Raw genomic sequence first — 16,895 nt, forward strand, 5'->3', positions numbered from 1 at the left:
TAATTATTAGTCTCTATATTCTAGTCAATTGACGATTTTATTATATAGTAATTATTAGGTTTTTTTTGGCTTTATACACCGATTTAGTCGTCCGATTTGGGGAGGTTTGGGGACGATTTTTGACATCAAGTGATTTCATCCCCTCCCAATCGCAGTTGTGGGGATTGAACCGTGGTTCTCTAGTAATTATTAGTTTTCATGTATAATATATGTGAGGAATCATATTAAAGTGCAAGAATTGATTTATTACCGCCATTAATTAGTAGATTTATTTTAAATGCTCTGATTTTTTGTGAGCATCATACGTTAATATAATAGTAAATGTCATAGTTAAAAATAAATATATTTTTTTTCTTAAATACATATTTATAATTATAATTACAATTATTAAAAGTTCAAATTTTAATTTGCATATATATATATATATATATATATATATATATATATATATATATATATATATATATATATATATATATATATATATATATATATATATATATATATATATATATATATATATATATATATATATATATATATATATATATAGTATTAAATTATTAAAATACTAATACACAAAATTTTATAAAGAATATTCCTAATAAGTTAAAAACTATTTATTATTGAATGACATATTAACATGATATATTTTTATTTGTAATTGAATTCCTATTTTATAATCAAATACACATGTATTTTGTTGAAAAACTGGTTGGAAATTCATAAATTCTAAAAATAAAATATTTTTAATGCAAAAAAAAAATATATTTTTTGCAAAAGACTGAGGTATATCTCAAAGTAAGATGATTGCTGCTTCAAATAATTCACAATCAATATCAGATAAAAGTGTCTACAACTACTAAGACCAGTGAAAAGTTTCTGAATGACTGGTTCTGGAGCGAAGAAGCGAAATCGGGGGCGGCCACCGAAAACTCCGGTACCTCCGATTCCGGCGACGCACCATCCACCGTCACCGAGTAAGCCATTGGTGACACCGACTACTAAGACCAGTGTTACGGTTACAGATGAAGAAACTACTGAGGAAAGAAAGAAAGAGGAGAACCAATCGACCGAAACCCTAATTGTGAAGACGAATGAGGAACCTTCAAAGAAATTGGAGATGAAGGATCGAAAACTATGGGTCGACGTTGTTGCTGAGAACCGGAATCCGGCCAAGGGGATGACAATGAGGTACATAGCTCCGACGATAACTAATGGTAAAGTTGAAATTGAAGTAGATGAAGATGATGCTCAACGTGAAATACAGTATTGGCAAAATTCGCTTATTATGTATGTGCTTGGCGAGGATCTGAGTATGAATGCGGTGAAAAACTATATGATGAAGACTTGGAACTTTGTCCAACTACCTGACATCTTCTTTCATGATGAGGGTTACTTCATTCTTCGATTCAAGAACGATGATGACATGGATGCTGTCTTGATGAGAGGACCATATACCTACAGGGGAGTGCCAATGATTCTTAAGGAATGGAGAGCAGGTTTCGACCTAAGGAAGGACATGATGAGAACGATCCCGATCTGGATTAAATTCCCTATGTTACCTCTTCATCTATGGGGTAATGCTAACCTGAGTATGTTGGCAAGTGCTATTGGGAATCCTATAGTCACAGATGAATGTACTGCAAACAAATTACGAGTGTCATATGCTAGAGTCCTCGTGGAGGTTGATATCACTCAGAAACTACTAGAAGAGATTACTATCAAGGACAAAGAGGGACGTATTGTTGTTCAGAAAGTGGAGTATGAATGGAGGCCAAAGTATTGTGATAAGTGTCAATTAGTTGGGCATAACTGTGAGGCAAGACAAAAGAAGAAGATGTGGCAACCCAAAGGAAAGATAGTCAATGATGCTGAGCAATTAGAGGAAAAGCAATCAGAGGAAATGGCAGCATCTAGTAGTGAGGTAATTACCAAATCTGATAACTCTAATAATGTTCACAGTGGTCTGTTTGATGAGAATATATGGACAGTTATTGGTAAACATGGGAGTGGTAAAGGGAAACCAAATGAGAATATTGGAACCCCTGCTCAGGTGATATGTGAGAATGGCTATGGGATATTAGGTGGTTTGAGTGAGCCTCTAGTATCCATAGATAGAGGACCATGTTAATTTCGTGGAATGTTAGGGGGTTAAATAAAAGTGGGAAGATCAGAGAGGTTAACTCCCACCTCTCTAGGATCAAGCCTATTATTAGTATATTGGTGGAAACAAGAGTTAAAGAGAGTAAAGCTAGCAAGGTAAGGGAACAACTTAGTATGAAAGGGAATTATTTTGACAATTATAGTGCTCATCCCAATGGTAGAATCTGGATTTGTTGGGATACAAGTAAAGTTGATTTGAAGTTGATGAATTGTTCTAGCCAGCATATCCACTGTGGAGTGCATGCTTTAAATGGTGAGTTCTTGTTTTGGCTGACTGGGATCTATGCTCATAACCAGCTTGAATTAAGGAAAAGACTGTGGAAGAACATTTTAGGTATCTACTCAAAGCAAACTGGCCCCTGGTGTGTTATTGGAGATATCAACAATGTTTTAGGTGCCAAAGACAGGATTGGAGGGAAACTGGTTCATGGTAATGAGTACACTGACCTTGAGCAAATGATGCAGGATACGCAATTATCAGAAATGGATAGTGTGGGGGATTACTTCACTTGGTCTAATAAGCAGGTGGCAGGTACTATCTACTCTCGGATAGACAGGGCTATTTGTAATACAGAATGGTTCTTGAAATATAACAACTATAGTTTAAACATTCTGCCTCCCAATCTATCCGACCATGCTTTATTATACATTAAAGGCCCTCAAGAGATGCAGCGCAATAACTGTTTCAAGTTCAACAACTACCTTTTGGAGATTGTAGGATTTCAGGATATGGCTAAAAATTCTTGGGAGAAGGCTGTTAAAGGGAACCCTATGCAGGCCCTTTGGAAGAAACTTAAGAGACTAAAGTATGCTGTGAAAGAGTTTAGTAAAACAGCTGGGAATATGCAAACTAAGATCAATGATACTAGAAACAAGCTCCATAATGCTCAGATTTCCCTTATGCTTAATAGGAATGATGGTGGTTTGATTGAGAGTATTAAAGGTTTGTCAGCAGATTTAATCAAATATCATGAGTATGAGGTAGCTAGACTGGCTCAAAGGACTAAAATCAATTGGATCAGGGGAGGTGATGAAAATTCCAAGTTCTTTTTTGCTTATCTTAAAGCCAGGCAGAACAAGAATAGCATCAATTTTCTTCAACTTGAGAATGGTGACATTATTGAGGATCAGAAGGGCATTGAGAGAGAAGTGATGAGATTTTATGGCAGCCTTATGGGTGATTGTCCTATGAATATTAAGCACATTGATGTAGAAGCTATGAGAGAGGGCAAGCAGCTTGATCTAGACCAAAAACATTACCTTATCAGTCCTGTTTCCCACCAGGAGATTGATGATGCAATCAAGAATATTGGTGATAATAAGTCACCAGGTAGTGATGGATTCAGTACAAAAGTTTTTAAACAGTGCTGGTACTTCATGAAGAATGACATTAGAGCTGCAGTTTATGAATTTTTCAGTACTGGGAGAATGCATAGACAGTTTAATGATACCATTGTTACTTTGATCCCTAAAGGAGATAGTGCAAAGAGTATCAAAGAATATCGTCCAATTGCTGGATGTAATGTTTTTGTGAAGATTATCTCGAAGGTTCTCACTGCCAGGATGAGAAAGGTGTTACCTGATGTTATTAGTAAGAATCAAGCTGCATTCATTGCAGGGCAGGATATCCACAGTCATATACACTTGGCTTATAAGTTGATACAAGGTTATAAGAGGAAAAATGGTACACCGAGATGCATGTTTCAGATAGATCTCCAGAAAGCATATGACATGGTCCACTGGAGGGCTCTGGAGGATATCATGAAGGAGATGGGGTTTCCTAATATTTTTGTAGGGTGGATCATGAATCTTGTTTCAACTGTGCAGTATAAGTTCAAGATTAATGGTTCCTTGACTGACAGAATGCAAGCAAAGAGAGGAATTAGACAGGGTGACCCTGTTTCTCCCCTCCTCTTTGTGATTATGGTGGAATACCTTAACAGGTGTATGGTGAAAATGCAGAAGAAACCTGAATTCAAGCATCATGCAAAGTGTAAAAGTTTGGGCATAACTAATCTTGCTTTTGCTGACGATATTCTTTTATTCTGCAGGGGTGATACGGATTCGGTTAGCATTATGATGGATTCTTTTACTCAATTCTCTGATTCTACAGGCCTCATATTTAATCCCAGGAAATGCAAGGCATTTTATGGTAGTGTGGATGAGGATAGTAAAAGGAAGATCAAAGCTATCACTGGTTTTGATGATGGTGCTTTTCCTGTCAAATACTTGGGAGTGCCTCTCAATAGTTGCAAGCTTGGTATCCAACATTACCTCCCTCTCATTGATAGAATCACTGGCAGAATCAAACATTGGTCTTCGAAACTTCTGAGTTACGCAGGTCGTGTGCAACTTATTAGAAGTGTGATAGGGTCTATAGCTCAGTATTGGATGCTGAATTTTCCTCTGCCAAAAGCTGTTATCAAAAGTATTGACTCTATTTGTAGGATCTTTTTATGGACAGGGAAATCTGATAAAAGTAAAAAAAGTCCGGTTGCCTGGAGCAAGGTATGCAGTCCTATCAAAAGTGGTGGCTTAGGTTTGACTAATCTGACAGTTTGGAATCGGGTTGCAACTCTGAAATGTTTATGGTACATTTGTAATAAAAGTGATAGATTATGGATCCAATGGATACATAAGATCTATGTCAAGAATGGAGATGTTATGACACTCAATATAGGGACGAACTGGACCTGGAAGATGAAGAAGATTATCAAAGAGAGGGCGGTTCAGGTCAATCTGCAGCATCATTGGGAGCAAATGAATTCTGCTGGGAAGTTCTCAATGAGGAAAACATATCAAATGCTTATGGAGGATAACCAGACTGTGAGCTGGCATGGGTTGATGAAAAAGAACTTGGCTCGTCCTAGGGCACGCATCACCTTGTGGCTGCTCTGTCATGGGCACCTATCTACGAAGGATAGACTCTGCAGATTTGGTATAATAGATAGTTCTATGTGCAGTATGTGTGGACAAGAGGAAGAAACTGCAGATCATGTTTTCTTCTCTTGTATTAAAACTGCTGGAATTTGGCAAGGGGTTCTTAATTGGATAGGAAGCAGTCACAGCCCCCAGCCTTGGAGCATCGATCTTCAAAGATTTTTGGATAGAACAAAGGGTAAAGGATGGAGAGCTAGATTGTTTCAATTAGTTTTGACCGAGACTGTTCATGAAGTATGGCTTTATAGGAATTCTATTGTTTTTTGTAAAGAGGATACTAGTAAAAATATCATAGATAGTATCATAGATAGAATAGTTTACAGAGGGTGGAAAAATAGGAAGATTGGATTGCAATTAGCCAATCTAATGCTTTAGGTGATTGGGTTTAGGCTGAATCCTTGGATTGCCTTGATTGTATATTGTTTTTTTGAATTAATATATATTCGTTGGTTCAAAAAAAAAAAAGTGTCTACAACATTAAAACAATCAAAAGAATATTACAATCAAAATTAAAAATTGTATTAGTTCTACTAACTAATGATTAAATTAAATTACTCAATTTATATAGAGACATGAATAATGCTCTTAAGCTCGTTGTCTACCTCAATGCGCCTTTGTCATATAGGCTCTGCAAGTTCTCATTCAGTGATATAGCAAAATCTTTGAAATAGTATCACCAAAGAACACATATTTTTTGGAATGATCACAAAACTACCACTGAAAATCATTATCAAAACCAGTGGTGTTGTGATTAATAATAACAATAATCATTGTGTGAAAAGTTATGGAAATGGAAACGATCTTATACATTTAATATTATTTAAAATATTTATGAAAAACAATAAAAACAGATGGAGTGCATAAAATCTGCTGAAAAAAGTTCTTAAAAAAAAATCAACAACACCTTAAAAAATAATGAAAACGAAGAAAAAAATAAAACAATAGCAATGTAAAAGGATGGAAATCATCGACTAAAAAAATTTGAAAATCCGAATCGATTGGAAGAAATTTGCAGGAACCGAAAAGGATGAAAACACAAAAATGATTATTGTTTGTCGACTGGATACATGCATTGTGGGTTCGTGTAACAACAGAAAAATCTAAAATCCAAAATAACACTCTAAAAAGATATTCGATGAAGGAATAAAACCCTAAAAACAAAACCGAAAAACAAAAACAGTGCATGTCAATGGCATCGAATAAGAATTGGACAATGCATTGATATGTGGGTTTTCTTATAGAGGCTCCATTTGATGTGCATTGAAAACATGTTGAGCCTTTACAACTTCTGACTTCTGATGCAGAGTGATAATGATAAGAAGCGTTGGAAGTGATGTAACGAGTAAAAATCGGCCAAATGCATGTGAAAGAGTGTATGGGGAAAACCAAGTTTTTTTTATTATAGTAGATTTTTTTTGTCTTCTCCATATCCTTTCATATAAAAAGATAATTTGTTTTATCGTGTATCAAGAATCCCTCTATATCCTTCAATTAATAAATAAAATAAAAAGCTTAATGTAAATAATTAATAAAAAGGTAATTCTTTTTAAAATAAAATATTTTCTTTTTTAGAAAGTTTGTAAAACATGTGAGCATGACACTTGTCAAAATTGTCAAAAAACTCATTTTGTTTTATTATTATTATTATTATTGTATGACTGACCATTTCTGTTGAAACTGCTGTTTTTACCAATTCAGTTGGCGTAACCGATTACACTGGTTTTCGTAACCGGTTACGAACCCGTGAAATAGAGTTACTGGAGGTGTTGCAGTTGCGTAACCGGTTACGCTGTTTGCCGTAACCGGTTACACTGAAGCTTAACTGTTTTTTCTATTTTTGTTTTGGGTGTTTTAATTCAATCCAATCATTTTGTAATGTGTACTATATAAGGAGCTCACTACTCCTATTTGTTGTTAATGCCAATTTATCATCTCACCCTCAATTACTCTCTCTCTCTCTCTCTCTCTCTCTCTCTCTCTCAATTCTCTAATCTTCATCTTCTTCAATTCATCATTTTCTCCATTAAAGAAACCTTAATTTGATTCGTATGTTCCAACAATTTCTGCTATAAGGGTGAATGAAAGTGTTAATTTCTTTAAGGTTATGTTTGGGAGTTTAGAAGGGAAGAGAGGAGAAGGCTTTGAAAAAATAGAAAGATTGGATGAAAAAAATTGAATGATTTTGGTTGGGAGGGTTTTAGAGGTTTTGGTTTTATTTATAACACCAAAAACTCTCTAATTTGGGGAACTCAAAATTTGCATTGAAGGAGGGCTTTGGAGGGTTTTAGAGAGCTTACATAAATTTTCAAAATATCTTTTATGTTGTTATAGTATTCGAAAAATTAAAAATTTAGTAATGATATACACTCTTTTATCATTCTATACAAAATTATTTTTCAAAAAATATCAAATATTTTTCTATATTTTTTTAAAAATCCGTTTTCGAAAACCTTTCTCTCTCCTGCTCTTCAAACTCCAAAACATAGCCTAAATAAACAATGCCAATCCTTGTTAGCATATCAAAGCAATTTTCAGTACCATTTCAAAGTAGACCGTGGAACTTGCCTTAAATGGAAACCGTAGTAACATAAAGTACAATACAATAACACAACAAGTAATAGCCTATTCTTACCAACAATAACTAATCAAGCAACAGCATCAGAAATTTCATCAGTAGACAAAAAACTAAAAATATATAAATCCTCAACATTACCTTTATGGTAAAAAAACTTTCTAAGCAATCCTTCTCTATGGAACCCAACTTTTTCCAACACCCTTTGAGAAGCCTTATTCTCCACAACAGTATAAGCCTCCAACCTTACCAACCCATGAAACTCCTGAAACACTTTTGACAAAAGAATCTTCAACCCTTTTGTGACTATACCTTGACCCCAATAGTTGAACCCAATAGCATAACCCAAACATGCTTTATGCTTCTCATCATTATAAGGAAGAACCCAAAAAATTCCAATGGAGTGGCCATTAAGACATATTGATTGGTATGATGGGTAAATCCATTTATTTTCTATGAAATTCAAAGCTTCTTCTCTTGAATTACATATCTCTAATCGAGTATTTTCAACGACTCTATCATCACTTAACCATAATAATACATCATCAATGTCATCTTCTTTGAATGGCTTGAGAGTGATGATGTTTGAGAGATTTATAGCATTGGCCATAAGCTCGTTCGTAACCACAAAATGTGAATGGTATTAGTATGTTTAAGATATTGGATATGTGTTTTATATAAAAATAAAAAAAATATGAAGGTGGGGTGTGTACGGGTGCATCATTCAATTTTAATTTGAATGACGTAGCTTTACAAAATTAAATTTATATTGAGTGTCACAACTTTATCTTACTTATTATTTTAATTTATTAAATTTGAATGATGTGATTTTAATTAATATTAATATAAAAATTAATAAATAAATTAAATTATGAAAAAATATAATCATGAGAAATAATTAAAAATTTAAGAATTGTAAAAAATGTTTCAATATAATTTGATAATTTATTAATATTTTTTTATGAAAGCAATTCCAAATTCATTGCTTCTACAGAGATTGTTGATTCCATTCTAACAAATGTGTTTTCTCATGTTATAATTAATAATAAAAATAAAAGTAAGTAGAGAAAATAATATATTTATGAAAATACTTTTATTATGATATTACTTATTTATCTTAATCATTCACATCTAAAAAAAGAATTTTAACTTCCACTGAAAAAGAAATTTTATCTCGTTTTTCAAACCCGAAACTTTTCCTTTCCGCTGTAAGTACTAACTAAAGGAGAAATCTCAGGAAGAAATTTTTTTGTATTTTCAAAAATGAAAAACGTACTACTTTTCCACTAAAACTGAGATGAAAATACAAACTTTTTCTCTCGGTTACTTCTATTAACCGAGGTAGAGGATGTTAGCGGGAGGGTTTTTAATTCGGTTAGGTGATTCCATCGAGGGAAAATCTCTTTATAAATGGATAAATGGTGCGTTTCTCTATATTTTAATTTATATTTGTAAACTAAATGATCTATCCCTTTGATTTTTCTTAATAGTTGAGAAAATAAATTCATGGTAAAGTGATTTTTTCTTTTAAGGAGAAACTTAAGTTGTTAAGGGGCAAGTTGAGAACATGAATAGGAACGTGTTTGGTTTCTTGAATCTTGAGGTGGAAAGTGCCATTAAAGACCTTAACAACCTTGATTTGTTTGCATCAGGACCTAACTCTTCGGATTTGTCGGATCTCGTGGCTAGACACTACAAGAAATCCTTGGAATAGCCAGGAGAATTAGCCAGGGGTAAACCTTCACGCAAATAAATGACGTTGCTTGGGGTTAAGCCCCTCGCAAAACACAATTTAAAAAAAAACAAAATTCGCATACCTAGAGGATACCCCTCGCAAATAGAAGAAGAGGGAAATTTTTGATATTCAAAATCTGCATTGCGAGGGGATACCCCAAGCAAACGAAAGTGGCGCCAAAAAGAAAATTTATTGGACAGCTAATGCAGCAATTAGCGAGGGGCATCCCCAAGGAAATAATAGTGCTGATTTTAGCGAGGGGTAGCCCCTCGGAAAAAATACAGTCTTGTCTTATCAACTGGTGCAAGCAGACTGCGCGCGCAGTCCCCATTTTTCAAGGTGACAATTGGCGAGGGGTCCCCCCACGCCCCGTTTGACCGTTTCATTTCCGAGGGGCAGCCCCTCGCTGATTTCTGTATCAGATTAATTCGAACGTTACATGCATTGATTGTGTCATTAATAACTTTACCATTTCAAACCCATTACTTATTTATCTTTCTTCTTCCTTTTAACAACACAATCTCATTCCTCTCAACTTCTCAATCTCATTCCTCTCAATTTCTCACAAAATTTTATTCCTCTCAACTTCTCAACAACACTTAAGGTAAAAACTCTCCTCTACTTCCTCTCAACAATATTATACATTCTTTTTTATTTAATATTAAATCTAATTTTCGTTTTTGTTTTACAACAATTGAATCATAGAAGACAGAATCTTGGAATAAAGCTCTGATATTTTGAAGGAAATCTTCAAAGTCTACACCAAAGTTTTCTTCAAATAAGGTACACATATAAAATTTATGAACTTTTTTTATATGTGTTTATGATGGAAGTATATATATATATATATATATATATATATATATATATATATATATATATATATATATATATATATATATAAATTTTCTGTGTTTGTTATATATAGATTACAATTTAGATTTTTTTTTGTATGTGTTTAGATTTTTTTTTTTAATTTTTTCGAAAGTAATATCAATATTTGCTGATTTTTGAAATTAATAGTTTAAATGTAGTATTAATATAAATAATATAATTTATGTTTAGTATTAAAAATAAGATTATGTTTGGAATATTTTTATGTGTGTTAGTAAATATTATAATCATTATTTAGAAAACAGTATTTATATATTAAATAATAAATACGATTTTTATATATTATAAAAATATTATTTAAAAAATATTAACCTTTTTATTTTGTATTAATAAAAACATTATAATTTTTATTTAAAAACACTATATTTAAAATCAGTATATAATAGTTTAAAAACAGTATGTATTTATAAAACAATATAATAATATAAAAATAGTATGTAATTTGAAAATAGTATGCATTAAAAATAAAGTATTTAAAAAAACAGTATAAAAACTTTGTATAGTTAATATTATTATATCAAAAAAACACAGTTTATAAATTTTGTACTTTTGAAATTAAAATTATATTTGATAGTTTATTGTATGTAATAAAAAATAGTATATAAAAATAATAAATTTATTAAAATAGTTTATTAATATATATATATATATATATATATATATATATATATATATATATATATATATATATATATATATATATATATATATATATATATATATATATATATATATATATATATATATATATATATATATATATTCATATCTCACAAATTTGTGTGCTTTTGTGTATATATTTTAAAAGCAAGTATGTATGTTTAGGACTAAAAACAAGTAAATATATTTTAAAAACAAATATTTTTTAGGACTAAAAACAAGTATATAGTTTATATATGATTCACTGTATATATTATTTTGGGACTAAAAACAAGTATATAGTTTATACGTTTAGAAAAAGACAAATATTGAATATAATTAAACATGATTCACATGTGCAGTATGGAACATTACCAATTATATCGTAGTTGGATGTATGATAGAATGTTTCCTGGACGACATGGGCTTAAACCACTTTTTATGGAAGGAGTTGCCGCGTTTCTCTCGTATGCGTTTGCTCAAGAATGTTGTCGCAGGGAAGGAGGGGTAAGGTGTCCGTGCTTAAAGTGTGGTTGCAGAAATATTATTAGTGACCCTTGTGAAGTGAAACGTCACTTGGAGAGAGTAGGTTTTAGGCCAAATTACTGGGTTTGGACATCTAATGGAGAAACAATGCAGGAGATTAATAGAGAGACTTCTAGCAGTCAAACACATATAGAACCAGATATAAATAGAGTTGATCCAGGGAGTAGTTCATCAGATATGCAATGCCAGGAGCAATTTAATCTCGTTGAGGAGATGTTCATTGACGCATTAGGGGTGAATGTGGCGTACGATGAACCACAAGACTTAGATGGAGAAGAGCTCCCGAATGAGAAAGCTCAAAGGTTTTATCAACTGTTGAAAGAAATAAATATACCATTGTTTGAGGGGTCTTTTGACTCTAAGCTATCAATGTGTGTGAGACTTTTGGCTGCAAAATCAAATTGGAATGTTCCTGATCAGTGTTTAGAATTCTTTGTGAGAATGATGTTGGACGCGACTCATGTGAAAGAAAACATGCCTACAAGTTATTATGATGCAAAGAGGATGGTGTCAAAGTTAGGATTAGAAGTAAAAAAGATTGATTATGGCATTAGAGGTTGCATGTTGTTTTATGACAACGAGTTTGGTACAAATGATGGGGAATTGGAGGAATGTAAGTTTTGCGAGAGTCCGAGGTATTTAGTTAGCAGTAAAGGAGTTGACCAAAGGCAAAATCGCATTGCAGCGAAATCTATGTTCTATCTACCAATAATACCTAGGTTGCAAAGAACGTTTGCACCAATGCACAGTGCAAGCCAAATGGCATGGCACCATACAAACAGAATTAGTTCAGGCATGATGCGACATCCATCTGACGGCGAGGCATGGAAATACTTTGATAGAATTCATCCTGAATTTGCACTTGAACCCAGGAATGTCCGACTTGGATTATGCTCAGTTGGTTTCACTCCTTATAATTTTTCAGGAAATGAATATTCTTGTTGGCCAGTTATTGTTACTCCGTACAATCTCCCTCCTGAGATGTGCATGACGAAACCTTACATGTTTTTGACATGCATCATTCGGGGACCGTCAAGTCCAAAGGCGGGAATCGATGTTTATTTGCAACCTTTAATTGATGATCTCAAGAGGCTGTGGGTGGGAGCGTGGACTTATGATGTGTCTCATAAACAAAATTTTAATATGCGAGCGGCTTTGATGTGGACAATTAATGACTTTCCTGCATATGGCATGTTGTCTGTATGGGGTACACATGGTAAAATGGGATGTCCATGAATCACATAAAAGCCTTTACTTTGGACTTTGGTGGGAAAAGTTCGTGGTTTGACTGTCATCGTAGGTTCTTACCTACCAACCATGAATTTAGAAGGAATAAAGATGCTTTTAGAAAAGGAATAAAAGTAAAAGATTTACCTCCCCCTCGATTGTCATCGACTCAAGTATCATCCACTCCACCTATATTAACCACCGAAATGCTTGAAACTTTGAGAAACTTGGCAAATACTGAGGCAGCACAACAAGTAGCAGCAAGAAATTTGGAAATTGAAGAGATGAAGAAAAAACAATTAGAGATGCAGGAGGAAATGCAAAGAAGAGAAAGAGAGTTACGAGAAGAAATGAGGAGAGAATTTAAGGAAGAAATGAGGAGGCAGGCACAAGAGTATCAAGAAGCAATGTGAATTGCAAGTGAGCGGTCACAAAGGTTTGATCAATTTTTCGCTTCACAAAATATGGGTGGTGGATTTGGAGGAATTAGTGGATATGGAGGAGTTAATGAAGAAGAGGAGAAACAAGATGGGGGGAATAATTAAATTTACATATTTAAGTTTATTTTAATTTGTATGGAACAATTTGTGTTAACTATTTTGAACTTATTTTTAAATAGTGTTGTAATTTTGTATGGAGTTTCATTTTTATTATATTTGCTTAAATATTAATTATTATATGTATTATAATAATTTTGTTTTAGTTTGAATTATTATATATATTTTAATTTAAATTATATTATGATTATATATATATATATATATATATATATATATATATATATATATATATATATATATATATATATATATTAATTATATATATATATATATATATATATTAATTATTAGGTACGAATTTGTGAATTATATTTTTTTTCATATGAAAAACAATTTGCGAGGGGCTAATCCCCAAGCAAAAAGAAAAATATGTCATGCATTTTTTGAGGGGCTAATCCCCAAGCAAAATATCTGATGCAGTTTGCCCCCTTGTAGACTACTAGCTGGTGCCTACATCTGTAGGCTACAGATGGGAAAATTATGTCTTGCATTTTGCGAGGGGCTAATCCCCAAGCAATTTAGCGTAGTTTAAAGCCCCTCGGTAATGGATTTGCGACCCCCTGTTTTGCTAGGGGAGTTATCCCCTCGCAAATTGTGCATTTGTAAGGGGTTTTTGCCTTTAGTGAGGGGTTTAGCCCCTGGCAAAATGCAGTTATTCTTGTAGTGGAGATCTTGCGCCTCTTCTAGAGTTCGGGATTCGGTTCGTTTTAAATAAAGTGTTCTTCGACAAAAGGCTAGATGCACGTGGCTTGCGGAAGGAGATTCTAACTCTAAGTTTTTTCATAAGGCAATCAAGAAGCGTGCTAAAAGGAATGCGATTTTGGAGTTAAACACTTCTAATGGTTGGATAGACAATATGGATTTGATAAAAGAAGAAGTGATGAGCCATTTTGGGAAGAGATTTGAGGAAACAATGCACTTGAGACCTTTTTTAGATGGTGTAAATTTTGCTTCTATTTCTCACTTGGATGCCTTGTCCCTTGAGTTACCATTTTCGGAAGAGGAAATTAAAGAGGTTGTTTAGAAGTGTGATGGTGATAACAGTCTGGGGCCGGATGGTTTTTCTATGGAGTTTTACAAGTGTTGTTGGCCTTTCTTGAAAGATGAAATCGTTGGTTTTGTAAATGAGTTCCATGCCTATGCCATCTTACCCAAAGTGGTCACTACTTCTTTTTTGGCCTTGATTCCGAAAGTTGATAATCATGTCATGTTGGATGATTATCGACCCATTTGTCTCATTGGTAGTATGTATAGGATTTTGTCTAAATTACTTGCTTCAAGGTTGAAAGTGATGATGGATAAACTTATTTCTCATTGCCAATCCGCTTTTATTCCTAATAGGAATATGCTTGATGGGGTTCTTGTGGTTAATGAATTGCTTGATTTTGCAACAAGAAATAAGAGGAGTTATATGTTGGTGAAGGTGGATTTTGAGAAGGCCTATGATTGTGTTTCGTGGGAGTTTCTTAGATACCTTTTGCGTAGGATGGGGTTCGGTTTAAAGTGGTGAAAATGGATCGAAGCTTTAGTGTTCAATAGTTCCATGTCCGTTCTTGTTAACGGAAGCACGACGTGAGAATTTTCAATTACTAAAGGATTAAGGCAAGGAGATCCTTTGTCTCCTTTCCTTTTCTTGTTGGTGGCAGAGGGTTTGACGAGTATGGTGAAGAAAGCTTCTTCTTTAGGTGAGTTAAAAGGTTTTCGGTTGGATGCTCATAATCAATTTGAGATTCTCCAATTTGCCGATGACACGATATTGATTGGTGAGGACTCTTGGAACAATCTTTGGACTTTTAAGGCTATTCTTAGAGGGTTTGAACTTGTTTCTGGATTACGTGTGAATTTGAATAAGAGTCGGCTTTTTGGTGTGAATCTTGACCCGGGGTTTATCCAAGTTAGAGAATCTTTTCTAAACTACGAGATTGGTTTGTCTTCCTTTGTGTTTCTTTGTATACCGGTTGGAATTAATCCTAGAAGATGTGACATGTGGAGACTGCTAGTTTCAAGATTAAGGAAGAGAATTGGAAGTTGGCATAATAGACAACTTTCGATTGGCGGAAGGGTCGTTCTTTTGAATTCCATCTTATCTAGCATCCCAATTTTTCGTTTATCTTTTTATAAGGCTCTGAAGTCCATCATTAACGAGATCATTGCGATTCAACGGTCTTTTCTTTGGTGTGGTGAAGAAGACAAGAAGAAGATTAATTGGATTAGTTGGGATACTGTGTGTCTTCCCAAAAAAGAAGGAGGGATTGGTGTAAATCATTGTGGGAAGTTCAATTATGCGCTTCTTAGCAAATGGAAGTGGCACATTTTGAATGCGGAGACTTCTTTATGGACTAACATTCTTTTTTGTAGGTATGGATATATTCAAAGAGCAATGCTAAACGAACCTTCTTATCATTCGCGTGATAAAGTTTTGCTTTGGTGGAAGGATCTTTGCTCAGTTGGTTTTGTGGACTTGGAGTCACCATCAAATTGGTTTAAATCTTCCATCTCTTACAAACTTGGAAAGAGCCTTTCTTTGGAATTTTGGTTTGATGCTTAGTTAGGTACAACACCTCTTGGAATCCTTTTTCCGGATTTAATTTCGTTGTCGGATAATCCGCATGCAAAGGTGGCCGATATGGGGAGTTGGGAAGGCGAAATATGGCATTGGTCTCTTGGTATTTATTGTGATCCGGAGGACGGGGCAGTCGTGGCGCAATTGCATGAGTTGGTGATTCTTCTCGCGCCGATTCAGCCATGTTTCTCGATTGATGATTCGTTTGTGTGGTGGAGAAATCCTTCCGAGTTCACGGTGAGTAATGCTTATGACACAATCTTGTTACTTGAAATTACGAGACCTCTGTTGAATAATTCGGTCTCCTTAGCTTTCTCTCGTTTATGGAAGACAAAGGTTCCTAGTGGTATTCATCTTTTCGGTTGGAGATTGATTTGGAATAGACTTTCTTCGAAAGCGAAATTGGCAAAACATGGAGCATTACTAGATCCTAATTTGTTGGTGTGCTCTTTGTGTGGTCGGTTTCCAGAAGATTTAGAACACCTTTTTCTTCATTGTGACATTGCTAGAGATTGGTGAATTAAATTGCTTCTTTGGCTTCGTTTGGATGACATCACTCCGATCGGTACTATTTTGGAGCGGATTGTTTGCTTGGAGACTTCTTGTAAGTTTCACTTTCGTTTGGATGTGTGTGGGTTTTTTGGATTGATTTTTTGTTGGGCTATTTGGATGTGTAGGAATGAAGTTATTTTTAAAGGGACTATTGTATCTAAGTTTGATGGGATGAGGTTTATCAAATTCATCTCATGGGAATGGTTCATGACTTTTTTTAAGGTGAATGACACTTTACTTTGACCGGATTGGTGTGTCAATCCGAGACCGTTTTTTAGGTAGTTTGCTTTGTTTGTTCTTTGCCCGGTTGCATCCGGTTGGGGGATCATGTCCATCTTTTTATTTTTTGCCTTTTTTACTCCTTCTAACCTTGTTTGGGTTAAGCACCCCTAGTCCTTTGATTATAAAAAAAAAACATATTTTACTATAAAAACACACGTTAAACATATTTTATCCTAATCCTAACTTATATGTTGTCATCCCAAACTCACACGCATCTTA

The 16,895-nt window shown here is 34.0% G+C and overlaps 3 protein-coding genes across 3 annotated transcripts; 2 read left to right on the forward strand and 1 right to left on the reverse strand.

Annotated features, from left to right (window-relative positions):
- Positions 1-7,667: 7,667 nt before the first annotated feature.
- LOC131639794 (uncharacterized) lies at positions 7,668-8,304 on the reverse strand. Its single transcript, XM_058910251.1, has one exon. It carries the CDS (start codon positions 8,286-8,288, stop codon positions 7,752-7,754), a length of 537 nt encoding a protein of 178 aa, XP_058766234.1. The 5' UTR covers positions 8,289-8,304; the 3' UTR covers positions 7,668-7,751.
- Positions 8,305-11,309: 3,005 nt separating this feature from the next.
- Positions 11,310-12,728, forward strand: LOC131639800 (uncharacterized). Its single transcript, XM_058910255.1, has one exon. It carries the CDS (start codon positions 11,310-11,312, stop codon positions 12,726-12,728), a length of 1,419 nt encoding a protein of 472 aa, XP_058766238.1.
- Positions 12,729-15,905: 3,177 nt separating this feature from the next.
- Positions 15,906-16,361, forward strand: LOC131639801 (uncharacterized). Its single transcript, XM_058910257.1, has one exon. The coding sequence runs from the start codon at positions 15,906-15,908 to the stop codon at positions 16,359-16,361; it is 456 nt and encodes a 151-aa protein (XP_058766240.1).
- The last annotated feature ends 534 nt before the right edge of the window (positions 16,362-16,895 follow it).

Source organism: Vicia villosa, unplaced genomic scaffold (assembly GCF_029867415.1).
Source record: "Vicia villosa cultivar HV-30 ecotype Madison, WI unplaced genomic scaffold, Vvil1.0 ctg.002782F_1_1, whole genome shotgun sequence".
Taxonomy (NCBI): Eukaryota; Viridiplantae; Streptophyta; class Magnoliopsida; order Fabales; family Fabaceae; genus Vicia; species Vicia villosa.

Coding starts and splice junctions, on each gene's coding strand:
- LOC131639794 (XM_058910251.1), bottom strand. CDS start 8,288: ATGGCCAATGCTATAAATCTCTCAAACATCATCACTCTCAAGCCATTC.
- LOC131639800 (XM_058910255.1), top strand. CDS start 11,310: ATGGAACATTACCAATTATATCGTAGTTGGATGTATGATAGAATGTTT.
- LOC131639801 (XM_058910257.1), top strand. CDS start 15,906: ATGGGGAGTTGGGAAGGCGAAATATGGCATTGGTCTCTTGGTATTTAT.